The 25205-nt window shown below is 49.4% G+C and overlaps 2 protein-coding genes across 3 annotated transcripts; both read left to right on the plus strand.

Annotated features, from left to right (window-relative positions):
- The first annotated feature begins 360 nt into the window (after nucleotides 1-360).
- Hoxc6 (homeobox C6) lies at nucleotides 361-11458 on the plus strand. 2 transcript variants are annotated; one of them, XM_075960839.1, is made up of 3 exons: nucleotides 361-640; nucleotides 9427-9589; nucleotides 10320-11458. In XM_075960839.1, the coding sequence occupies exons 2-3, from the start codon at nucleotides 9436-9438 to the stop codon at nucleotides 10625-10627; spliced, it is 462 nt and encodes a 153-aa protein (XP_075816954.1). In that variant the 5' UTR covers nucleotides 361-640; nucleotides 9427-9435; the 3' UTR covers nucleotides 10628-11458. The 2 variants fall into 2 exon arrangements, with proteins under 2 accessions (XP_075816954.1, XP_075816952.1); XM_075960837.1 differs by lacking the exon at nucleotides 361-640 and having other exon boundaries at nucleotides 6368-9589.
- Nucleotides 11459-13695: 2237 nt separating this feature from the next.
- On the plus strand, nucleotides 13696-15297 carry Hoxc5 (homeobox C5). The gene is made up of 2 exons (XM_075963599.1): nucleotides 13696-14149; nucleotides 14839-15297. Exons 1-2 carry the CDS (start codon nucleotides 13696-13698, stop codon nucleotides 15051-15053), a joined length of 669 nt encoding a protein of 222 aa, XP_075819714.1. The 3' UTR covers nucleotides 15054-15297.
- Nucleotides 15298-25205: the final 9908 nt, after the last annotated feature.

Below are 25205 nucleotides of genomic sequence, written 5' to 3' on the forward strand. Positions count from 1 at the left end.
TAGCAGTGTGGGGGAGGGGATAGCTCGATTTCCTGTTTAAACCCAGACCCGTCGCCTGCGTGCGCGGGGGTGGGGTGGGGTGGGGTGGGGTGGGGTGGGGCAGAGTGGGTAGAGAACCCATTTTTATCAAATTGTTAAAAATACAATACGACTTCTTTCAAACCAAATCCTTTGAGTTGAGCCTATAGTGAATCCTCTCTCTCCTTCCCCCACAATCACCTTCCCTTCCCCAGCCCCCCCAAAATTCCCCCTTTGCAGTCAACATAAAGGCCTCTGAGGTATTCTCCCGGGGGAAGACATGGCATTTTCTCTCCCCTTTCTCACCCCACCCCCCAACAGGGCTGGTGTGTCGGCAGAGGCGTCTGCCGAGGGGCTAATTTCGCGTTCCTTGTTTATGACCAAGAAAAGCGCTAGGCTTTCCCCAAATGGGCGCAGCCTGCCGCCTGCTCCGCTGCCGCGCACTCTGCTGCCGCTTGAGCCTGGCCCCGAGACGGATGCCCGGGGGAACCAGGCTAGGGCTGACCAGAACGGGAATCTGTGGGACCTGAAAAGGGCCAGGGGCGTGCGTTGAGACAGTGGAGGGGCCCTGGAGGCCGGAACGTGAGCCTTTTTCCTGGCGTACAGTGGGAACCGCCGATCGGTGAGGCCGCTATTTCTCTCTTCTGCCTGTATTTTTGTCGGACCTTGTCCCTGCTAATGGCCGCAATGACGTGGGAGGGAATGTTCAGGGGCACAAGTCTCCTTTGTTCCACCCCAAAAGAAAACCGTTTTGGGAGAAGGCTGTTCAGGCCAGAGTGGATTCCTTCACCTGGGATGTTAGAGGCCCCCTCCCATCCGAGGGGCGGGCCTGGGCTAGGCTGGGATATTTCTCCAGGCCTACAGGGGATCTAGCTGGATGTGCTAATAGCCATATCGAGGTGCTAGGGTGCGAGAGTGCCCGTCAAAAACACCAGCTTGAGGTGTTTTTATATTTTTATTGATTTCCTGTTCCTTCTTGGCTACAACCCTGTAGCCTTCCTCCCCTCACCCCTCCTATACCCTTCACCCCTAGCCCCCTCCCTTGGCAGGTGGAGAAGCCAGTGACTGGTCCTGGTTTTCAAGTTTTCCCGACCTGGCCAAGGGATAAATCAGACCTCAACACAGCACTATGCTCGCCAGTTACTTTCGCTTTTCTGCTCCTTGGTTCTTTCTTTTTCTGGCATTGCGGCAGAAACTCAAGAGGGGCACCAGTGGCGATCCTTAACCTCCTTGCATGCCAAATTCTGTGTGAATGTGGTTCCTCACTTTAGGAGAGCTCCTTTGATTCTCTAATAATAGGCAGGGAACTAGGAATAGAATTTTGCTCAAGGACTCTGCACACTCAAAGCTGAGGCTAGGCAGTCACTGGATTCTGTGGATCAAGGCTTGGCAACCTCCCAAGAGCCTGGGACCTAGCAGCAGTCCCTCTGAGCTCACTTTTTGGGCACGCTCAGATCTGCCCCTTAAGAGGCTTTGTAAGCCCTGCCATCCCTTGTGTTTCCTGCCAGGTTCCTAGCAGAAAGGGGCAGAACAAATGCTTTCTCCTCTCTTTCTGACAGTTGTGATCCCTACAGAATTTGACCTTGGTTGGAGAAGGCAACCTTGCTGACCTGGCTGTTGTGTTGTGAAACCAGGCTTGGTGGAATTATATATTTATTATATAGTCTCAAATATACCAATTCAGATTCTGGGAGGAATATAAAGAGACTCGTATTTTCTTGTGCTTTTAACTATATATTACCATGTCTGTATTTGTTCAACACCGTGTTTATGTGCATGAGAAATTTTGTTAGCCTTCTCTGGCTGAGAAGGCTTGGGCTAGGAGAGAGATGGGCACAAGGAGGAGGCCCTCTGGGCATTTCTGGTGGAAATGTGTTTTGGAATCAGAGTATGTGGCTTGCAAAAATCCAAAGAAGCCACAAGGGCTTTGGCTTATTGCTTTTGCTATCCAGTCTCTGGCCTGAGAAATACTACATCCGTCTGCTGTCTCTCTTTATCTCCCTAAGAAGTCTGCCAACTCACAAGCTGCCTTCCAAGGAGAACCCAGTCATCTTGAAAGTGAAGTCTTTGGACTCTTTCATAGCTGTTGTGAGGCTATGAGTGATTCTGAGCAGCCGGGACTGGGCCTGGAGACTGAAAACCTTCATAGGGATGGATGGCAAAGGGATTATAGTGGCTAAGATGATTTCTGGGTAGGAGTCTGGGTGGCTGCAGTCCAAGGTGATTGAAAGGGCTTGTGGAGAAGGTAAACCTGGAGGGGCAAGGGTGCTTGTGAATAGCTCCCCCCACCCTTTGCCTCCCTGGCTCATTTCCTCATGCCAGATTTGACTGTCTGAAGGGCTTATTAGTTCTGGAAGGTCCCAGATCTGGAGACTGATGGGGGTACATTTTAATCTTTTCAGTGACCTTAACCAGAGAGGCCCACTAGGAGAGAAGGCTGGTAGAGGCCCCTCTAGAATACAGTGGCCTGAGTATGGGCCACTGTTGGGAAATAATTGGCCCCTTTTGCAGCTTTTCCAGGACAGACAGAACTAAAAGGAAATACGAATGTCAGTGGAAAGCGAGGGCAGGAGCAGGGCTGGGTGGCCTTTGTGGAGCTCCCAGGGCTCTTAGGTTCCTCGCAGCCTTTCTTCCAAGCTTCTCCCTCAATAACAGAGAGTGACCTCAGGCCCTTCCTACTCTGGTGACACCGACTTTGGGGTGACATTAACCCAGAATCTTGCCCCTTAAGTATCCCACAGCCTGTGCCAATGCTGTCAGACGCCCCTGTTTATTGTGTCTGTGCCTTGTTTACTTGTTTTGTCTGCTGCCACCCTGCGCCAGAGACCCGCCAAACCAGCAGATTCGCTCGGGAGAACAAAGTGCGGGGCTCTTTCAAACTCCCTCCCTTTTTCAACACCCCTCCCTCCCGCCCTTATGCGCTCCCTCATTTTCCCCTTCCAAAGGGAGCAGAAATTGTTCTAAAAACTGCCGCTGTTTATGGGACAGGGGAATTATGGAGACACCATAAACCCCCCCCCCGTGTCCTGGTGTTGGGGAGATTTCCAAACCTTCCTTCTCTTTCCTATGGCAGCGTTTCTTCCTTCACCTTGGTAACTGTTTGGAAAGGGGCCACAGATTCTAAGCTCATTCCAGCTCCTCTGCCCTCCTCCTCCTGGCTCCTCCATTCCTTTCTGCCTGAGCTTCTCTCAGACATATGTGGTTGGATTTTCAGTCAGGGTAATGTTAGTAGAATCATAAAACTAGATAAAGCATGTCGCCTACCCCTCTCTCTCCTCAGCCCTCCAAAATATCAGTGAATTTATGCAAATCCTACAAAAATTAAATTTCCCCTTTTGTAAGGGTCCTATAAATCTTTAGTCATGTCAGGTGTAGAGTCAGAAGGGTCGATGTTTGTCTTTAATTTTGATCCTGGCTATCAACTCTAAAATAGTATCACTACAGTAATATTCTTTTTTTCTGAAATGATTTCTCTCCCCATCTCTCTCCTTCTTTCACCAGGATGAATTAAATGCCTCTTTCAGATCTGCTGACAATAGAGGATAAGCTTATTTATAGAGAAATGACTATGAGGTTTCATTGTTGGCTTATTGTTCTAGAACATAATAACATTTTATTTCCAAGTGGGAGAAGTTAGGCCAGGAGAAGAAACGGGGCGGGTAAGAGGGGGCTTCATACTCATATATACAACTCTTGCCATAGTTTTATGATTTACATAGTTTCCATATGGCAACTCACTGTAAATGCCAAGTTCTCCAGTTTTAAATTCTCATTAACCTCCAAAACCTTCCCAAGTAATGGTCTCCATTCAAAGGCTGAGGAAGAACCAGAGACTGAGACTCCTTTGGACTAGCATAGAATAGTACATTCCTCATTGTCTGTGCTTCCTCACCTGGCAGCCTCCCGAGGCTCTATTTGGGTAATGCAAAGTACCCTAAGTATTCTGGGTCATGATTTTTATTTCCAGGCCAAGTACTGCTTTGCTCTTCTGAAATGTTCCAAGGCAGCTGAACTCTCAGTAGGGATGAGATGCTTTTCACAAATCCTCTCCTCAGCTGATATTTCTGCTGCTTTGGTATCAAGGTGGGAGACTTGAGGGCCTGGTCTCTAAAAGTCAGAAATTATTTTTTCCAGAGGAAGCCTGAAGGGGTCTCAGTGTGATGGGATCTGTTTACTTTTGAACTTTAAGTCAGTGTTGGAGAAGCCAGACATGAAAAAGGGGTTTTGTGTCTGCTGATGGCAGTAGCGGTAACTGGAGTGTAAGTTAGGAAGGGTCAGGCAGAGATTCACAGAAACAGAGGAAGGAGAGAAAACAGGCCTTCAGTTAGCAGGGCTGCTCTGCATACCTTTCTCCTGTGCTGACTTGCGGTAAAGACACAGCAGCTTTGAAGGCTCAGAACCTCTTCTTAGTCCAAAGGGCGGCTGAACCACAGCACAGGCCCTAGAGTTATTTGGGCAAGTTTTCAGAGCTGACCCTTCTGGTCCTTTTCTCCTTCCCTCCTTACTCACCAAGGACACCCCAACTTCCTTCAGCTGGTGAGCTCAAGCCTTGTCACCAAAGATCAAGTTCCTACAACTGAATCTGTCTCTGCGTTGGGTGTGTCAATTTTCACTTTTCTCCCAGAGTGTCTAAGCTTGACTTCTGAAAGCAGCGTTCTTTTTTGGAGTGCACAGTATGTACAGAGGGCGTATGCCTTAGGAAATCTTTCCTTAACACGTCTAGAAAAAACTGGGAGCCTTTTGGGTGAGCCCTGTTTGGCATTCCCAAGCAGATCAGACCTCCGTTCAGGTTCTTTGGCGGCCTGCAGCGTTCTTTGCAATTCTTTTCCTCCGAGGTCCATAGAGATCAAAGGGGCTTGTTCACAAAACACCAGACATTTGGAATAGGGTTTTTTTTAAGTTTTTTTTTTTAATTTAGCTATAAGCCGGTAGAGCTAGCTGAACTCTAGAACAACAAAGCCTTAACCAAATAGTGCGATTGTGAGGTGAGCTGAACAATTATTGAACTCAGCTTTCTCTGCAAGAGGGATTTCAGCTCGCTCCCAGTGGCACAAAAGGGGCCGAGGAGGGTAACCATTCTGTGTCGCTGGAAATCAAGAACTGGAGGTGGTGGAGGGGCAGTGTCCTGCAGCTGCAGTATCTTTTAGGCTTCCAAGAGCCCAGGCAGGCGAGGGAGCTTGGAGTCCCGCGGTTCCTACTGCCGCGTTGGAGTGAGCTACATGTAGTTAGGCTAGGCTCCGAGGCCAGGAATGGAGTAGGTCAGTGCTAGAGACAGTCACAGACGTCTTTGCAGAGGTGGAGAAGATCTAGGGAGAGAGGAGACCTGCAGAACACAAAAGAGGACATTCCACCGAAGAATATCCCCGAATAAAAATTCCAGATCTCACCAGGCTCATCTCAAATGTCTGTACACACAAAATGACTTTATTTGCCAGAGCAGAGAAGAAAGCAGAGGCAGGCAAGATGAGGACTGCCCATAACATCATCCTAAAAATGAGTCCCAGTCTCCCCTCCCTTTTTTCCCAGTTCACAGCCATAGGGACCCCCTACCTTTCTCCTGGCTTAGACTCCCGAAAGACTGAAATCCGGGGAAACCCCTAACGTGCAGCCCTCAGCCTCCAGGTCAGTGACTACACCCACTCAGGCCTCAGAAGCAGGCAGTAAATTCCTCTCCTATAATTAGCACCCCTGGAAAGCACGTTTCCAGGGGTGGGTGGCTGGAGTGGCCAGTGGCAACTTTTCCCCCTTTATTCCTTTTCTAAGATTTTTAATGTTGTTTTTAAATCCAGTAATTACTGCTCCCAAAGCGAAAATCTGCTCTTGACACCAAGTCTCCTCTTAATGCCTAATTCAGAAAGTCGAAAGCCCACGCACAGTACGGCATAGACCGGGCAGGCGGGCCGACGGGCCTAATGGGGGGCTGTTCTGATTCTCTAAGCTTGTGTTTTGATGGAAACAAAGAATGGGAGTCTCCCTGCTTCCCAAGACTTGTGCATATTTACAGAGCTGCACTGCAGTTTTAATAAAACATCTGTTCTTGCTTCTGCTGATGAGCTTCCATAATTATTTTCAGACAAATTTAACAGGAAAATATAAATATATTTAGAAAAACTCAAGCCCCGGCCCCTCCCCCATAGACAGCCAGTCTTCCGCAAAGGGAGGAGAGAGCACAAGATGGGAGAAGGAAAAACTATTACCCAGTGGAGGGAAGATCAACTCATCTGATCTGCTCTCCCCCTTGTAGAGAATCCTCCATCCTCCGAGTAAATTTCAGCAGCATGATTAAAGGTCTAACTAAAAGAAATGGGATCTTTTCCTCCTTTAGGAATAGAAAGGAATGCAGGAGAGTGTTTTGGGAGTTAATTTACCCCCAAAGTCTTTAGATAATGGGAAGATATTTGATTTCTGCCTTCCCTGGTCTCCCCTTTCCAGCATTTCTGTCCCCACCCCCGCCCCAGGCAGCTGGTTTCTGTTCATTTTAAATCGGCGAGACCTTTCAGTCTCTGCCTCTGTTTTGGGACGTAATAAAACACTTAACTTTTCCGGGCCTGAGACTTTACACTCTGCTCCTTGGGTCGCCCACCCCTGAGCCTACCACCTTTAGGCCCCAAAAGAGAATCTCCCCAACTTTGGGGCCCCTTTCATCTCTGGATATGATTGAGGGGGCTCTAGGCATCCTTGTTAGGGGACTGTAGCAATGTTTCCCTCAAAGTCCCTTCTTTCTTTTAAGGTCACTCCCTCCCCCAACTCATCCATAAAAGAGATTTAAAAATACACAAAAATCCACACTTATGGAAAACAAAACTTCATTAAGACATCCTATCTTCCATCATTCAATTTGTTTTACATTGCAACAATTTAATATCTTGAAGGAAGTACCACTGACATGATTTATCCCTCTCGCAATCTCATTCTGAAATAGGGGGGAAATTTATTCTTTCTTGCTGTGGCTTCTACTTGTTACACCGCTACCCTCGGGGCAGACAGGAGGCTGGGAACTTTGAAAAGAGGCTACTGGTGTCCAGGAGTGCACTGACTTGTTCCCTAGCTAAGCCCCAGGGTACCCTCCCCTCAGTTAGCTCTTTCCCTACCTCTTGCCCTCCAGGGGGACTGGAGACTCAGCCAGCTGTTGGAAACCTCTGCCCAGACATGCCATGAATTCAAGTACAGATGAATTGGAAAGCAAAAAGCAACACACTACTGTCTGTGTTTGGGGGAGCAACTGCTATGCTACCCCCCAGATGAGATAACTTTTAAAATCCCTCTCTGCCTCCTCCTCTGTCTTCTTCATCTTGGAAAGAAAATAGTATAGTCCTAGGGATAGAAACTTCCATAATTACTGGGATTTTTCTTCTGCTCTCCTAAGTTCCAGCAGTTTCCCTCTTTTCCAAAGGCAGGGCTGGATTTTTAAAAAGCCAACACAAATTGTCTGGCAGGAAGACTCCTCAACTCCCTAAAGAGTTTCATGTATTAACTAACATTTTGTCTGCACTAGTTCCTACACACTGTCTGCTTTTAGGTTCTAAACTTTATCCCCCCGCCCCCCCCCCACACTCCAGGGAAACCTTAACATTACAGAAGATGAAGTTTTTTTCCTCAGCGTAGTCCCGTTTATGGCTTTATTGCTGCCCATTGATTACTCTGCTTTGTTACACAGAAGGAAAAGATCATAAAACCCAGCATCCGGGTTCTTGTTATAGTCAGGCTCAAAAAAAAAAAAATAGTGAGGGGGAAAACGTGAGTTTTTGTTGCTTCCTTCCTGTGCCTTGCCAGCCTCCCTTTGTCAGCTGCAAGTATTTCCAGCCTATGTCGATATGAAATTCAGTTTGGATTAACCAGAGGGAAACCCCAGCTGCACACCTTTTGCTGTTTTGGTTCACTTTACTGCAGCTCCCTGAAGCCTTACAAACTGCTCTGTTCTAATCTCCTCCCTATGCTCAGCCTCAAGGTGGGGAGGAAAATGGAGGTAAGGGCTTCTGAGCACCTAGAGGTGACTGGCTGGGTGAGAACCCAGGTTGCCCAGGAGTCCTTTCCCAGGGTCTTCTAGGCTTACAGCTCAGGTCCAGGGCTCCACTCCTGAATCCAGAGCAGATAGGGTCTTGTGACCTGGGCAGTGGCTTGAGCCTGCTGGAAGATAACTAACTGTTCATGGCAGTCCCTTCCTTGTTCAGGCTGCATAGTATGTGAACTACCCCACTGGCCTGAGCTTGTTCCAAATCATAAATTCTCACCAACATAAACAGGAGTTGATGTCTTTAGAAAGAATCTCAGAGGTTCTCTCTCTCTCTCTCTCTCTCTCTCTCTCTCTCTCTCTCTCTCTCTCTCTGTGTGTGTGTGTGTGTGTGTGTCTATGTATTATTATAAATGTTTTCTTTTAAGTAAAAATGTTGCAGGAGTTTCCCCAAAAAGGGACCTGGGGAGGAGCACTAGACTGGGAGGCAGAAAAGAGTAGCTACTTACTTCAGGACCCCACTGTACCCCATGGTCTCACCCTTCAGATCAACTTGTCACCCTTCAGATGGACATATCCTCTAACCCAAGACTCAGCGACACTGTCTTCCTCTGTGCACCATGTTTCAGGAAATCTCCCTTTCCTTTTGATTTTTTTAATTATTGGAAAAATATGCTGTCTAGTGATGGGGCTCACTTCATGAGTGGCAAGCTAGAATGTCTTGTAGAATTTCTGAGAACTTCCTCCCACTGCGAAGGATCTCCTCAGATGAAGCAACCAGGATGTAATGTTAGAAAAGGGGCAAATGCAAAAGATGAAATCGAACTGAAAACGCAAGGATTTCTCTCGATCTGCATTTGGCCAGAGCACAATAAAGTTAGCTGGGGCAGAGATTTCCTTCCGCAGCAGGGTAGGGGCCCTGCTCACGGACCTGCACCCCACCAACACCAGTTCCCTTACATATATATTCTTAAAGGAAATCCAAGTCTTACTTTCAAAGCACACACTTAGTCTCAACTAGGGAATCAACAGAAGCAGAAGCGATTTTTTTCCCCCTTCTTGACATCTTGCTTGCGATTGGCTAGAAGGGGGTCAGCTGACTTTGTCATTTTGTCTGTCCTGGATTGGAGCCGTCCCTATAACCATCTAGTTCCGAGTACAAACTGGAGACAGAAATAAATATTAAAGAAATCATAGCCCGACCAGGTAAAGGCAAAGGGATGAATTCCTACTTCACTAACCCTTCCTTATCCTGCCACCTCGCCGGGGGCCAGGACGTCCTCCCCAACGTCGCCCTCAATTCCACCGCCTATGATCCAGTGAGGCATTTCTCGACCTATGGAGCAGCTGTAGCTCAGAACCGGATCTACTCGACTCCCTTCTATTCGCCACAGGAGAATGTCGTGTTCAGTTCCAGCCGGGGGCCGTATGACTATGGATCTAATTCCTTTTACCAGGAGAAAGACATGCTCTCAAACTGCAGACAAAACACCTTAGGACATAACACACAGACCTCAATGGCTCAGGATTTTAGTTCTGAGCAGGGCAGGACTGCGCCCCAGGACCAGAAAGCCAGTATCCAGATTTACCCCTGGATGCAGCGAATGAATTCGCACAGTGGTGAGTTTTACAGCTCCGAGATATAAATTAAATAAACTGAACTGGCTTTATGACCGGCTTCCCTAGAAGAACGGGCGGAGAGAGTTTTTTATGGCCCCATAAAAACAATCACGCTCGTCTCCTCGCCGACACCGAGACAGGGCCCCCTCTTCAGCCCCCTCTGCTCACCTCCGCTCTGGCTCGCAGGGGCCTGGCCCCCTCGGTCCCTGACGGATTGGAAGGCTCCAAGAAGAGCTGAGGGGGCAGGAACAGGGCAGGGATGAGGGGAGGGGACAGAGGGTGGGGAAGCCCCCCAAAGTCTCTTTAGGTTGGAGAGAAAGGGGGGAGTTAGGAGAGGGCATAGAAGTGGGGAGAACTTTTCAGGGAACCAGGATTTTGGGGAAGGTGGGGGGAAACCCAGTCCTTGAAAGATGGGGCCCTTATCCCCAGTAGTTGGAATTAGAAAAAAAAATAGAAATTTAAAAAGAGAAAAAAAGAAAACGAAAACTCAGCTTTTAGACATGCAGCCCCGCCCCCCAGCTTTCTTTGGGACACACATCTCCCACCTCGTGGGAAGACTGAATGAAGTTGGGGTCCTGGCTGTACCCCCAGTGGGGGTGGGGCAGAGTAAAAGAGGGAAAACCCGCGAGTTGTGGGTCAAGTAGAAAGAGTCTGGACTTTGCTAGGCGAAAATGTCTTCAGAGGAGGCCTTGTTGATTGTTTCTAGTGTGTTTTGTGCCCGGATCTCTAGGGGTCGGTTACGGAGCAGACCGGAGGCGCGGCCGCCAGATCTACTCCCGGTACCAGACCCTGGAACTGGAGAAGGAATTTCACTTCAACCGCTACCTAACCCGGCGCCGGCGCATCGAGATCGCCAATGCTCTGTGTCTGACCGAGCGACAGATCAAAATCTGGTTCCAGAACCGCCGGATGAAGTGGAAAAAAGAATCTAATCTCACATCCACGCTTTCGGGGGGCGGCGGAGGGGCAGCCGCCGACAGCCTGGGCGGGAAAGAGGAAAAGCGGGAGGACACAGAAGAGGAGAAGCAGAAAGAGTGACCAGGACCCTGCACCCCTCTCTCCTCCCTTGCTCCTCCCAGCTCCCCGAGTCACATACTCTGTATTTATCACTGGCACAATTGGTGTGTTGTGACTTCCTAAAAGAAAATAGGGAGTCAGACGTGGACCTGCAAGTCAGCTCTGGACCCCCTCCCGCACTGCACAACTCTTCACAGGCCTCCTCCTCTAGCTCCCCTCGCTAGCTCCTTCTCGGCTTATCTGCAGGCCCCTTCCCTTGCCCAGGCCTTGGGGACACTGTCCCTGAACCACGCTTCAGACTCTACTGACGTCCCTCCAATTGAGCCCTAGGCTCTCTCCCCACCTCGAGGCCCTGAACTCTCGCCCCCGCGCAGATAGCCGGCTCCTAGGCCTGGGGCCTCCACTCCATGGCCTCAGGGCCCGGCCTGGCAGCCGGAGGGCGGGAGGCCTCAGGAGGGCGCGCCTTGGCCCTACAACATCCCCCACCTCCATCCCGGGCTTCTCCCCAGTTCCTGCACAACCCCTCTGCCCCAGCAAATGCCCAGTCCAGGCAAATTGTATTTAAAGATTCCTGGGGGTCATTATGGCATATTACGAACTGTGACCGTTTCTGTGTGAATATTTCTAGCTGTATTTGTGGTCTCTGTATTTATATTTATGTTTAGTACCGTCAGTGTTCCGATTTCATTTTTAAAAGGATTAAAAAAAGAGGGAAAATAGCAAAAAGAGAAAAAAAAGTGAATGACGTTTGTTTAGCCAGTAGGAGAAAAGAAAAAAGAAAGAAAGAAAGAAACCCCCTCGTGTTATCCTTCTGTATAAATCCGACCTCTGGATCCGTTCTCGAATATTTAATAAAACTGATATTATTTTTAAAAGTTTATAATCCGCCTGTCTGTTCATTCACCCGCCTGCGGGCCTGCAGCAGAGCTCCCCACGGCCTGCCGCCAGCCCTCCACACTCGCCTGCCCCGCAGCCAGGCGCCGAGCCTCTGTCTCTGGGTTCTCCTGGCTGTGCTGGGGTGCTGAGAGGCCTCTGGGACCTCCCCTACGAGGAGCAACACACACCCCGGAAAAGAAAAGGAGGAAAAAGGGCCTCTTGGACTTTCGCTGGGGGCGGGGAAGCCTGAGTGAGCCGGTTGGGCTGCAAGCCCCACGCGGGCCTTTCTTCCCGCCTGTAGGAGCCTGGAATCCTTGGCTTCTGAGCCCTAAGCCCTAAAGGCGAGAAAAGGAGCCTGATCCGAGCACCAGGTCGCGCCCCCTCCATCCCGCCTGACAGCAGCGTCAGAAGGAGGACCTGCAAGCAAGCCCCCAACCCGCCAGGCCAGGCCGGCTGTTGCAAAACGTGGCTGAAGCGCCCTGGCAGCCAAGGACTGAGGTATTGGAGTCAGTCCGCAGGGACTGAACACTGATCCAAAGACATCTCGAAGGAGAAAGACTGGAAACTGAGTTCTGGCCTATGCTGGAACTCCTGACCCGCCAGACAAAATTCCTTCTTCATTCCAGCCCTAGCCTATCTTGTTCTTGCTTCTTTTGTGTGTGTGTGGGGGGGGGGGAGGTGGCAGCAGGACCCTAACTGTTTCTAGACTCCAGCCTTCTTTCCCCAAGCCTCGCCAGAGACATCTGAGTGAGCCTAAAGGGAGAGGTGGGGGTGGGAGGTCTCCCGGAGGGGAAAAAAATCCTCCTGAGTTTTGCAGACTCTTCACGTCCCTGACACAGCCCTCACCCCCCAGCTTCCACCAGCGGGGAGGGGCACTTCTGGCCGAGCCAGAGAGATTCTGGGGAAAAGCAGACAGCAAAGAGCAAGATTTGGGATTAAGAGAGGAGGGGAAAGGAACCAAAGACTGGAGAAACCCTGGCCAAAGACTGTCTAGGTTGCCCAGTCGCCTGGACTGCCCACCCTGTGCCTCTGAAGAGTCCAGAAAATTTCTAGGGGCCTTCTAGATTGAGGTTGCTGAGAAACCTGGTCTAAGGGCCTACTCTTAAAAGATTACAAGCAGGTCATTATCTGTGCCTTGCTCGTAATATTTGTAGCGGCTTGAATCATGCTCTCCAGGCCCTAGAGGGTCATCTGTTTGCTGTCTGAAATTCTGGGCATCAGTACCCACAAGGATCGCAGCTGTAGGAGGGTCCTCCAGCCCACTGTGTCTGCTTACACACATGGAAATGGTACCTCTTACCCCTGTAGGGTTCCTAACTTAGTGAAGTCAACCCAAGTCCATCTGGTCCCTCCGATCACATCCCAGAGTCCTCAGGACCCTCCTCAGCCTCAGAACTTCTCTGGCAGCTTCTGCTCACTCAAGAGCCCTCCCTCCATCCTGCCTACCTCCCAGAGGCTGAGTTCATTTTTTCCAAGCTGAGAAGACAAACTCCTATTCAGCAGAGCTTAGCCCAACCCTCCCAAGAGAGAGCTCTGGATCTTTAGTGTAGGGAACCTAAGTACACCCTCTTGGTTCTCTAGCCTAGACTTTAGCTACCCCAACCCCCTTGCTCAGTCATCTTTGCAGTTTGGAAGTCTCTGGGGGCAGGGAACTGGCACTACCCATTATAAAACCACCTGTGTAAATCCTAAATAAGGCCTCATCTTTTCTCAAATTTAGGCAAAATTTTAAGGCCAGCTCAAGGGTTAGTTTGTCCAACAAGCAACTTCTCTACAATCCAGCTGCCAAGAGAAGCTTCAGGATGCAATTCCTCCAAGTAAGCACCAGGTGTCGCTGTGAGCTCGTTGTCCCGACCACCCCCCAATTCCAAGCACCATTTTTTTTCTCCCCCTTGCTTCCCTTTCTCCCTCACTCTCCACCCCCCCCCCCACACACACACCCGGGTTGGGCTTTGCCAACATATCAAGATGCGTTTCGCCCGCTTCCATCACTAACCTCCCGGAGGTCATCAAGCCAAATTTATGAGTGGCCGCTCCAGTCACGTGACTCTATTTAAGGCTCCCTTATTTGGGAAGAGCGCATAGGATAAAGAAAGAGATATCTCCACCTATAAATTGTGCACTTTGGAGAACAAAAAAACCCTCAACTTCAAAGAGTCACAAATCACCCTTAATCAAAAAGGGTGCAGAAATTTTTTTGGGCCCTCCCCGCCATGAGCTCCTACGTAGCCAATTCATTCTATAAGCAGAGCCCCAATATCCCTGCCTATAACATGCAAACTTGTGGGAACTATGGATCGGCCTCAGAGGTGCAGGCATCCAGGTACTGCTACGGCGGATTGGACTTAAGCATCACTTTCCCACCGCCTGCGCCTTCCAACTCTCTCCACGGGGTAGACATGGCTGCCAACCCCCGGGCTCACCCCGACCGCCCCGCCTGCAACGCCGCGGCCGCTCCGGGACACGCTCTGGGCAGAGACGAAGCGGCTCCTCTGAACCCCGGGATGTACAGTCAGAAGGCGGCTCGCCCGGCGCTGGAGGAGCGAGCTAAGAGCAGTGGGGAGATCAAAGAGGAGCAGGCGCAGACAGGGCAGCCCTCCGGACTGAGCCAGCCACCGGCCCCGCCACAGATTTACCCGTGGATGACCAAACTGCACATGAGCCACGGTAAACTTTAGGACTTCATTTTGCGCGCTCGGGTTCGCCTGGGTTTTATAGGCCATGCGGGGCAAATAAAGAAAAAAAACCTGCGGCCATAAATTTTACGATTCAGGCATCAATGGCTCGTAAAACTGTCCACTAAAAGGCTTAGAGGCTGTGTGCGCCCAAATTTACGACGACATAATTGGATCATAGGAACAAAACGTGTATAAAAGGCAATATTCAATTTTTGGGGGAGAGGGAGGGAGTTAAAAAAATAGAGGGATCCAAAGGGTGAGGAGCGCGGGGCTTCAGAGTGGGGATCCCCCCGCGGGCTCCCTCCCTCCCCTGCGGAGCCCGGCCGGCCGGTGCTCGCGGCTCCGGAGGATTCCAGCGACTCGGGAGGGGCGGGAGGGGGGTCCCCGGTGCTCGGATCTCGAGGGTGTTTATTGTTCGGTCCGAGCCTGGGTCTCCCTCTTCCCCCCACCCCCCCTCAGCCCCTCCGGCCGCAGAGTGAAGGCTGCGGTGGAAAGTTTACTGCCCAGGCGGAGGCGCTTCTCCCGAGGTTGGGCCTGTCCGCCTAAGGCCCTTCTGGCCTGTCCCACCGCGCTCACCTCCACCCCCTCCGACCACGGTGGGAAACTGCGACTGGGGTGGGACGCTGAAGTGTTGCTCAGTATTCAACCCTTCCTGGCTTGGGGGGATTTATGTTCCAGAGACGGATGGCAAGCGGTCCCGAACCAGTTACACACGCTACCAGACCCTGGAACTCGAGAAAGAATTCCATTTTAACCGCTACCTCACTCGCCGCAGGCGCATAGAAATCGCCAACAACTTATGTCTCAACGAGAGACAGATCAAGATCTGGTTCCAGAACCGCAGGATGAAGTGGAAGAAAGACTCCAAAATGAAGAGCAAAGAGGCTCTTTAGAGGAAGAAGGGAGCCCTCAGAGAGCACCCCGGTCGGCTTTTGATCCCTGCTTCCTTCCTTTTCGGTTTTTATCCTTCTAGATTTTGGGGCGGAGGCTGGAGCATTGGCTCCAGGCCTCCAAACAAAAGCGCATTTCCTTGGCATTCCGAATCCCCATCGACCCAGGGTTCCGCAGGGCCGTCTGCTCTGCCCATTTCACCTCGGCTCAGCTGAACACCCCAGGCCCAGGACACACTCGTGTAGGGTTTTCCCGAGGGCTGCGGGCTACAGCGGGCCAGTGCTGGATGAACCTCAACCTGGGCTGCCCCTCCGGCTCCTAGCCCGGGCGAGGCCAGCCTGAGTTAAGGTGAGACAGACGCCCCGCAACCCCTTTCCCCGACCTCCACCTCACCCTCTTCTTTGTTCCTGCTGGCCAGGCCGCTGAAGGCTGCTTGTGCCAGGCAGAGGTATGACCAGACTCGGGGTGCCAGGCAGAGGTATGACCAGACTCGGGGCGCTTTTCTATAGCAACTAACCTTTATAGTTTCTAAACTCATTCTTACTTATTAATGATTTGCATATGAAAGGGGGAGATGAATGAAAGTGGCGTAGCCCCCCCCAAGTTGTCTGTTCTCTCCAAACCTTCTAACCCCTCCCAAAGCCCGGGAAACTCCCCAGCCTGGCCTGCTGCATGCACTCTCAGGTTCACAGCCCCAGCCTGCTACCTAGCTCAACTATTGGGGTCTCTTGCCTTTGGACCCTAGCAAGTGATTCTTGAGGCTTTTTGCTATCCTGAATTTCCTTCCATGACTTTCTCACCCTCCTGCCCATTGCAGTCACCCAACTATTTATTGATTCCAGGTCCTTTCTGAAACTATATTTTGTCATATCAAATAAAAACGAAGAAGAACAAGATTAAAGATGCAATGACTTCTGTCTGTTTAGGGCATGCATTAAGCAGATGTGTCTAAATAGGTTCTGAAGTGTATGGGGAGGCCCAGTCTTTAACCAATCCCTTTAAAAATACTTGAAACACTTCTAGGAGCAGCAAGAATAGGGAAATGTAACTGAGTTCCAAAAAGGGCCTCTGGGGTGAAGGGAAGGGTACTCAAAAGCTCCTGTACTGGTGTTTCCCCAGACTTTTCTATGCCCTATTCTTCCTTGACTAAAAAGACTTCTAGACTGTCTGTTGTCTGTACTTAATGCCAGGACATGGGAACTAGTGACTCAGATGACCGAGATTCAGGCCTTTCTGGGTCTCCAGATCTCTACTCCATCTGGGTCATCCCTGAGAGAAAGCTGAGTCCCCCGTGAAGGGCTATGTTTGATCCCAGAAGGGTCCCCAGCAATAGTTGATACTGCTTGGTAAAAGAGATGCGGGGGGGGGGGCTGTTCAAGGTTTGAGATGTTCTTCAGTTTTCTAAGATGTGGAATGGGGTGATGGGGGGGCGACTAGGAGGACAGGGAGTGCAGCCTGCCCTGTGTACATTTCTGCCTCAAAGAAAACAGACAATCTGCTCCCTGTCTTCTAGGTTCTAAGCCAATGAAGGAAGGAACGTTAACTGGATCAGAGCTACATAGACCAGTGTGGGAGTCTCTGAAATTTTGATGGATGGGGAGGGGGCACAGCTAATTCAACTGAGGCTGGCCTAGGCTTCTGCTCTGCTCAGCTCCACTCCACGTTCCTGGGATGAGCTGGAGGAGGAAGTACTTTATAGTAGAAACAAATGTGGGATGGGTCCATAAAACTCTACTGTGTTTCCTCTCCAGCCTCCCACAATGGGGTGATTTCCTGGAGCCAAGACTAGCCCCCCTATACTGGAGGTGTGGGGATCTGAAACTGGGCTAGGGGCTACTCTATACTAGGACAGAAAGGGAACAGAGTGGCTCTGGAGAGAGGCACGGAGATTTCTTTTTTTATAACCATTAATGCTGATACTCCTTGGATTATTAAAGGGCTTACTTTACTGCTTCCTACCACCTAAGCTATTGTGTCTGTCCCCATCCTATGCTTAGCATGTCAGAGGTCTCAGTTAGTATCTATCTGCTGAACTGGATCCATTACCTCCCTTCCCTTCCTCTGTGCTCAGGAAATGTTAAAGCACTGCTAAAGTCTCCCCTCAACTTCCTCAACTTGCACCCTGGAGGTTGGGCAGCCCAGCCCCAACCTACTCTCTTCCTCTCCTCTCTCTCTCTCTCTCTCTCTCTCTCTCTCTCTCTCTCTCTCTCTCTCCACACACACACACACACACACACACACACACACAAAGAGAGAGAGAGAGAGAATATAATGTGTGATTTTCTTCAGGGAGTTATTTTAATTTTTCTACGTGCTGAGTTAGACTGTTGGATGAGCACTGAAGCGTGAAGAAGTGCTGCCAGCTCAGATGGCTTAACACTTAAATAAGGAAGAGGTTATGGTGCCCAGACTCACCAGTTCCAGCCTCCCAGGCTTTATAAGGCCCTGTGTTTTCTCCCCAGGGGGACACATCAGGGCTTGATGAACCCAGGGATAGATGGGGACTAGGAACAGGATAGGGGTGATGCTGACCAGACCTGCCTGGCAAAGTCCACCTGCCCTTCGGTGGATTGCTTGCCTCCTCCAGGCAAGTCTGAACTTCCTACTCCCTGGAGGAGCTAGCTGAAGGACTGTCTCAGCTTGCCCGGGTTTGGAGGAAAAGCTGTGCCTACCAGCTCTCGTTTTTTTGTCATGGGCCTGAGCCCTTGTCCAGCTCCAGTGGTACTGCTGGCAGAGGCAACCCAGACAGAAGACACAAAGCCAGAGGCCTCAGACCTCTCCTGGCCTGGGAGTGGGTGAGGCCTAGAAATCCCTTTTCTCTTTGACCAGAAGCTTCTGCTTAAAGTCTACCCCATCCAGCTGCCCCGGGACTAACTTCCAAGTTCCAGGGCTTAGCATTGCTCTGGGAGAGTAAATAGAGGGGCTCCTTGTTTCCAAAAGGTGGTAAGAGAGCCAGAGCCCACCTCTCTACTTTGCCCTAGAGCCCACCCACTCTGACAGCAGGAAAGAGGGGAAGAACCGTGACTTACCTTCCGGGGGAGTGAGAAGAGGGGACACGGCTCACTCTGAGCAATTAGAGGAGAACAAAATAGGAAGAAAAATAACAACAGGACCTTGAGGGCATCAGGTCCTTGGAGAAATAAGTAAGTAAGTAAGATCCATTTCCTCCCCCCTCCCCCCTGCAAGGGGGTGCAGGGGGTCAGAGGAGCAGCTTGGGGGCTTTTCACTGTAACTGAGCATTAGAGGACTAGAAAAGGCTTCTATGTGAATTTAGGAGTTTGAAACTTTTGGAGGTTATTTATGTGAATGGCCTGAAGGCAAGCCCGTGAGTGGCTCTTGGGGGACCACGTGATGTCATTAAACCAAGTTTTATGGTGTAGGGAGAGCTGACAAACCCACAATATATTTACATCATATATAATCTTAACTGTCCAGCCATGCAGCTGCTGGGGAGGTTTAATGCTAGGACAGAGGGCTTGGCAGTTAGAGGGGATCACGGCGCTGGGGATGATGGTGAGAGGTTACATCTTCGCAATGAATCCCTGGCGATCTCTGTAAGTTGATTCTCTCCCCCCCCTTTCTCTGTTTCAGGCCCTTTCTCTCATTTACTTAACTCCCTCCCCAATTTGAAAGAAGAGGATTCTCACCCATTAAGGGGAGAAAGAAAAAGGCCTCCTTAGACTTCCCCAGTGCTGGGTGGGAGAATAAGGGGAGCTTCTGGAGTGCAGGAAGATGGAGGACCTTTTCTCCCTAGACCAGGCCTCCCATCTGTATCCTTCACTCGGCCTGGCTGCTGCTAGTCAGCTGGGTTAGAAAGAGGCCTTGCCTCTCCAGAGTTTTGCAAGGTCTTTCTGACCCTCTGTGGGTTTGGAAGAAAGCCACACCAGGGGCAGAAACATGGCTGTTTGTTTGTGGGGTTGTACAAACCCTAAACATGAGGGCAAAGTGCCTCTGGGGCCCCCTGTTCCACAGAGAGGCCATGAGCCAAGGGTACAGGCAGTGTAGGAAGTTGGGGAGGAAGACAGGGAAGGACAGCTTTGTGGTTTCTGAACCTACAGACTGCTGCTTGTACTATCTCAATGTCTCAGCATTAGGCTTGGGTGGGCAATTACCCCAGCCTCCAGAGTCCAGGACCTGTGTGTGTCTGGGGCCTAGAAGGCTCATGTCTTCCCCCAGTCCTAGCTACTAGGTCCCTCCAGCATCCCCAGCCTTGCCTAGGTGAAGCCAGGCCCTGGAGACCTAGAGGTCTCTGGTTGGTGTGCAGCAGATGTGTGTTGGATGTGGTTAAGCGTGGAGGCAACTTATTTGCTAGACTCTGGAAACCCCCTACCTGCGTGGGGGTGGAGGGAGAAGAGGATGTGGCTCCCTAGGAATGGAACTAGCAGGATCTTTATTGTGCAAGGCACCCTGGGGCTCCCTTCAGGTGTCTATCAAGGAGTACCAAAGGAAGCAGAAGCAGAGGACATGTGCCCACCACACCTGTGAGGTTCACCTGCCTGGGTGTTGGTAGGTTAATCCACAAAAGTGACTTGTGAACTCCGAATTCCCGGTGCTTGCTCACTGGCTAGGAATGAGGAAGGTTTACAAAGATTTACAAAGGCTAGAGGTCCGGGGAGCAGAGGGGGCAACCTTCCAGAAGAGAGGACTGCGGTGGGAGAGACAGGTCTGAGCATGGGAAGGTCATGCATGCTGTGAGCACAGTCCAGGGTACCCTTCAATACAGCAAGAATCAACTGAGCAGATCTGGGGAGAACAGAGGCCAAAAGGCGGGGGAGGCTCAGCCAAGCTCCAAATTTATCACATCCCATCTGTGCTTAAACTCTCAAGCATTAAAAGCTCAGGCCCCAGTGTGCAGGGCTCCTCTGATGCACTCTCTCAGGACCCCCCAACTTGCTGCCTCTACCCTCTTGCCCCAACTTCTCTGCTTTAGACTCTCCAGGAGAGCGTTCAGGAAGCTTCCTCCTTAGACTCTGCCTGCCCTCTCCTACTCCTCTTCCATCGATTTGTGATTTTGAGGGTTTCTGGAAATTTACTGACCTAAACATCGGAAGATGGGAGTTTCCATCTCTTAGGGACTCTTTCCCTCTTGAGCCTCCACAGGGCCTTAGTGGAAAGCCAAGGGTCTTTAACCAAAAATTTAGTCTGTGTCAAAGCTGCACTCCCTTGTAACACTCCAGCACCCTCCCTGTCCCACCAATCGCAGCCCTTTCTCTTTCTCTCCTAGTAGAGGGTGAGGTGGAGGTGTCTCTGTGTTTTATGGATTTACACAGCATCTCTTGGGGTCATTCAACACTTCTCCGCCCTCCTTTTGATCTTCAGGCTCAAAAGTTCCATTTAATTATCTTTACTTCTCTTTTTTACAATGGGACCTCTCTCCCTTCCCATGTTTTGCTTTGGTCAGGTCGATATAAGTACTGTGTGCCTGTGTGTGTGTGTTTAATGTTTTGCTGGTCTCACCTGGAAAGGGGCAAACACAAAAGGGAGCTGAGATTCTTGGTTTTCCCACCCTCTTTTCTGGATGAATTTGAGATGGGGGATGGGTAAACAATCAGGTGCCAAAGATGCCCTAGTCTACCCAAAAAGCTTTTAATTCTGTTCCTAGGTCTTTAATGTCCAAAAGGAGCAAAACAACCAATCAGCAAAGAATTTAGCAGAGTCACATGCCCCACCAACCAATCAACAAAAAAGTGCTTGGATCAGGGTCTGGATCTGGCCCCTTCCCTTCCTCTTCAGCAGGGCCTTAAGGACCAGAGTGTTCAGAAGCTGGAGCGCAAGAGTGGAGGGGAGGTGCTAGAGTAAGCAGATTGCAATCCCTGTCTTCAGTTTTAGAAGCTGTTCTAAGGAGTCTCTTGTATCCCTACTTTCTAACAAAGTTGTTTTTGGAGTTCCGTCACAGTTTTTTGGGCATCTGGGAGCAGTCTTGTTAGCTGGTGTGACCCTGTTCGAGTCTCTGGCTTTCGGGAGGCAACTCTGAATTAGGCTACAGAGCAAATACAAGTGGAAAGAACTACAGCCCAGAATCCAATTCTGCGTTGCTTCCCACGTACTGGCCTTTCTTAGCATTTGGAGTTTTCATCCTCCTGATATCCTCTTAGGGACAGGTAGGACAGTTAGAAGATTAACTTTCTGGAAATGCTCCAGGAACAATTAACTTTATCAGACTGCCTCAAGCAATGTGGTTGGACACGGAAGCAAAAGTAGAGATGGTTTTTGAAGGTTACACTTGATACCTCTAGTTTGTTAAATGTTTTTAACCCAGTCGAGGAGAGTCTCTTTCTAAACAAGTGAGTGGACTCAAAGAATCTTCTTCCCCCATACTCAATAACTGGTGGGCTTGTGGAAGCCAATTTCCCTTCCTTTCTTTTTAACAAGATACAATAAACTTGACTGGAGCGTGTAGCTCAGTGGTAGAGCATTTGCTTAGCATACTTGAGACCTTGGGTTCAAAACATACATATGTTAATACATGTAATGATAAATTAGATGATTATCTTGTATTTATGCTACCAGAAGACACAGTCGCTGACAGTGGGTGCACGTGTACTTTGATGTTGTATTTATGTGAATCAAACCAAGTAAGGAAATCAGAATAACTTGATCAACAGTTCTGGATGGCATAGTGTGTGTATCCAAAGGAAATACTTACATTTGTGCGTACTTGGACACTGGTATGTCCAGCCTGGGCATTCTTTTCATATCTCCAGGGTTTTGCTGGAGGTTAGTGAAATTCTTCTGCCTTCTCTTCATCTCTGATCTTCTGCATTCCATGAGCTAAAGGGTAAGAGCTCTCCCTGGGCCTCTAAGCCCTCTTCTTCATGTATTATGGATAGGAGGCAAGAGAGGATACCCTGCCTGATTTTGTTCTGGGTGGGGTTGATTTGGAAATAATGCATAGGCTAAGGGGGAAGATTAGAGTAAGAAACCAGAAACAGAGACCCTCTTCTAAAGCATGGGGTTCCATTTGCCTCTTTTATTAAGTAGCATTAAAGCTCATTTCCCTGGTGGCATCCTGTCTGAGACCAACCCTCTTCTTCAGTGTGGCCTTGTCACACTGGGTTCACCAGATCACATGATAAGCCAGGAAAGACAGCAGACCTGCTTGGTCCCCACAGGCCCCAGAAAGAGAGATTTCTCAGAGTGACCCTTTCTTCTTCATGTCCAAGTATACTGTCTCTCTTAATCCTGTTAGAAGCTTTGGGATGTTTTTGAAGGGGAAAATGCTGAAGTATCTTTGCTTTAGTTTGATGTCTTTTTTGTTTTGTTTGGTTTTGATCTGTGTCATTTTATTGGAGGACAGCACTGTCAGTCCCTCTGAGCCTCCTCCAAAGTGCAACTGGAGCAGCTGAAGCCCTTAGAGAGTGAGAAGAAACTGTGATTAGAATGCCAAGCTAGGGCTTTTGGGTTAGGACTCTAATAGATGTGATGTTAGAAAGCTAAGAAAGTCAAATACCTCCCCCCCTCCAATTTTTGTAGGATCATTGCAACTCCTAGTGGTGTGCTTACTCTGATAAAATCTCTCCGGGCTTCTCTGATGAAGTTTTAGGAGACAACTCCACACACACACACACACACACACACACACACACACACACACACACACACACTGTAGGTAGTGTGTAGACCAAGTATCACGTCAAAGTGATAGATCCCTTTGTTCTTGAGTCTCACAGGATTCTGGAACTCCTGTCCCACTTTTAAGTCTAAAGGAATGAAAAGCTAGGGGGAGATTCTCTCTCTCTCTCTCTCTCTCTCTCTCTCTCTCTCTCTCTCTCTCCCCCCGTGTGTGTGTGTGTGTGTGTGTGTGTGTGTATCCACAATATAAAACTTAGGAAAGTTGGGCTAGAATATTTGTTTTGGACATTGCTCAGCCTCTAACTGACCACCACTTGAAGTTATGGTGAAGTCACATAGAAGGTTCTGGGCACCCTGTGAGATAGTACAGGAAGAAGGCCTGTCTCTCTAGTTCTACCATGATATGAGAAAGATGGACTGTGGAATGGGTAGGGTCAGTTCCCTGGGATACTTTCCTATGGCACCATAGGTCTCAGAGAGACAGAACAGACCAGCTCTGCCCTCTAGGGATCCTTAGTTCTCTCACCACCTGTCCCTCAACACTAGGACACCTAAACACAGAAATATATGTATATATCCAATTATACTTTGATAGAGGTGAAAAGTTTGGTTGGACACAATAAACCAGCCTGCAGCCAATTTCCCAGTCCTTTCCTTTTCCATCTTCCTACTAGCCCAACCGGAAACCATTTGTCCACACCCCACCCCTCAAGCCCTCAACCTTTGACATACTTTTCTTCCCCAGCTCTGGAAACTCAGACTTTAGAATAGCCCCTAATGGGTGGTAGCCGTGCTCTTGGTGACTCTCAGTATCCTGTTGTCCTAGATTGAATTTTGTACTATGTGAAGATCCTGGGGCGGGGTGGAGAGGGGGGGATAAAAAAACAGACTCTTATGTCTTATGCCTTCTTCTCCAGGCTCAAAAGTTTCTTTGCTCAGACATTAAAAAAAAACAAAAATTAAGAAAAATGCTTCTTTAACTTTAAAAAGTTGACGTTCTAGTTGGAAAACTCTCTCTGTGTCTTTGTCAATCTGTCTGTCTGTCTGTCTGTCTCTGTGTGTGTGTGTGTGTGTGTGTGTGTGTGTGTGTGTGTGTGTATGTGTGTGTGTGTGTGTTATAAGGGGTCAGGTCCTTTACATTAGATTGTATATGTGTTCCCCTCCCCTGTGGAGGATGGGGGTGGCTAAGGTTTTATTGGGGGAGCCTTTCCTGTTGGGGGCAGAGTTGGGTCATAAACACCTAAGGAGGCTGTTTTGATCTGGTGAAATCTCAGGAAGCAGTGTCTAAGGTTTTGCTTTGTAAATCACTCTTCTCCCAAGAAGCCTGCTAGACAGGATTGCACTTCCCCAAGCCCACCTAAGGCCTCTCCTAACCTCCCTTCTCCAGTAAACCAAGGAAGTAAAATAAAAGGACTTTCAGAGTCCCCCAAATCCTTTGCCCCCAATAAGAAAAGGGTCGGTTAGTGATTTCTTCCCACCCCCAAGACACACAGTTTCAACTGTAAAAATCAAAACCTTCATTTCCTTTTCCCCCCATGCAAAACCCAATCAGCAAGACCTTAATCACAAAAGAGCTAATTCTGAAGACAAACAGCTTCAGAGCCCGAAAGGGGAGCTCTCAAGGCTCCTGCTGTCTCTTTACTTTGGCTGTAGGAGGCAGAGCTGGCATGAGGCTAGTAGCAATTTCACCTGGCCCTGGATGGAGAGAGTTGCCATGGAAGGTTGTGTTTCGAGGAGTTCACAGCTTTCACACAGATCTTTCCACCAAACTGAATACATTTGACCTTAATGGTTCTATTTTATGACGATAATCAATGACTCTTCAGGTATCAAATACACCCCAGCCTCCACAGTTTCCTTTTCTGAGCTGTGAGTCTACTGAGCTAAAGAAAAAAAACAGCCCTCCACCTCTCTCTTAAGTCTGGACAATATCTTGTTTTGTTTTGCCTTCCATAAAGACAGGGTTTCTCTGTGTAGCCCTGGCTGTCCTAGAAATCTCTCTGTAGATCAGGCTGACCTTGAACTCAGAGATTCGCTGGTTTCTGTCTCCAGAGCACTGGGATTAAAGGTGTGCTTTAGGAGCAACATCTTATGGACACTCTAGACACTTTCAGAGTTTCAGGCATCCACTGCCACTAAAATACCCTTACACATAGGAAATAAAGGCACACGTCACATAAATTCCTAGAGTCTTTTAATATTTACAAAGCTTTGCCCCCGTCCATTTCTTAGAGAAGTTTGGGCAGTATACCCCAAACCTATAAGCACTGGGGAAACCTCCTCATTCCTAGAACAGATACAGTGCAACTCATGCGTCTTCATGGAGAGCAGTGTGCTTCTAGAGCACACATGGAAATGCTCCTCTAGCTTCTTCTGTGCTGTATCCGCATGTATGTTTCACCTCCTTCTCCTTTCTGTGTCTGTATCAGCATGTATATTTCACCTCCTTCTCCGCTCCACATTTGTATGCAGATTTAGAGATCCACAGTGAACCTAATGGTCTTCTGTCAGATTCTTGTGTGCGTAAGACCGATCTTTCTCAATAGTGGTTGGAGGTACGTACTGGGATATGTTAGCACAGT

The sequence above is a fragment of the Microtus pennsylvanicus genome, chromosome 2 (genome assembly GCF_037038515.1).
Source record: "Microtus pennsylvanicus isolate mMicPen1 chromosome 2, mMicPen1.hap1, whole genome shotgun sequence".
In the NCBI taxonomy this organism is placed as follows: Eukaryota; Metazoa; Chordata; class Mammalia; order Rodentia; family Cricetidae; genus Microtus; species Microtus pennsylvanicus.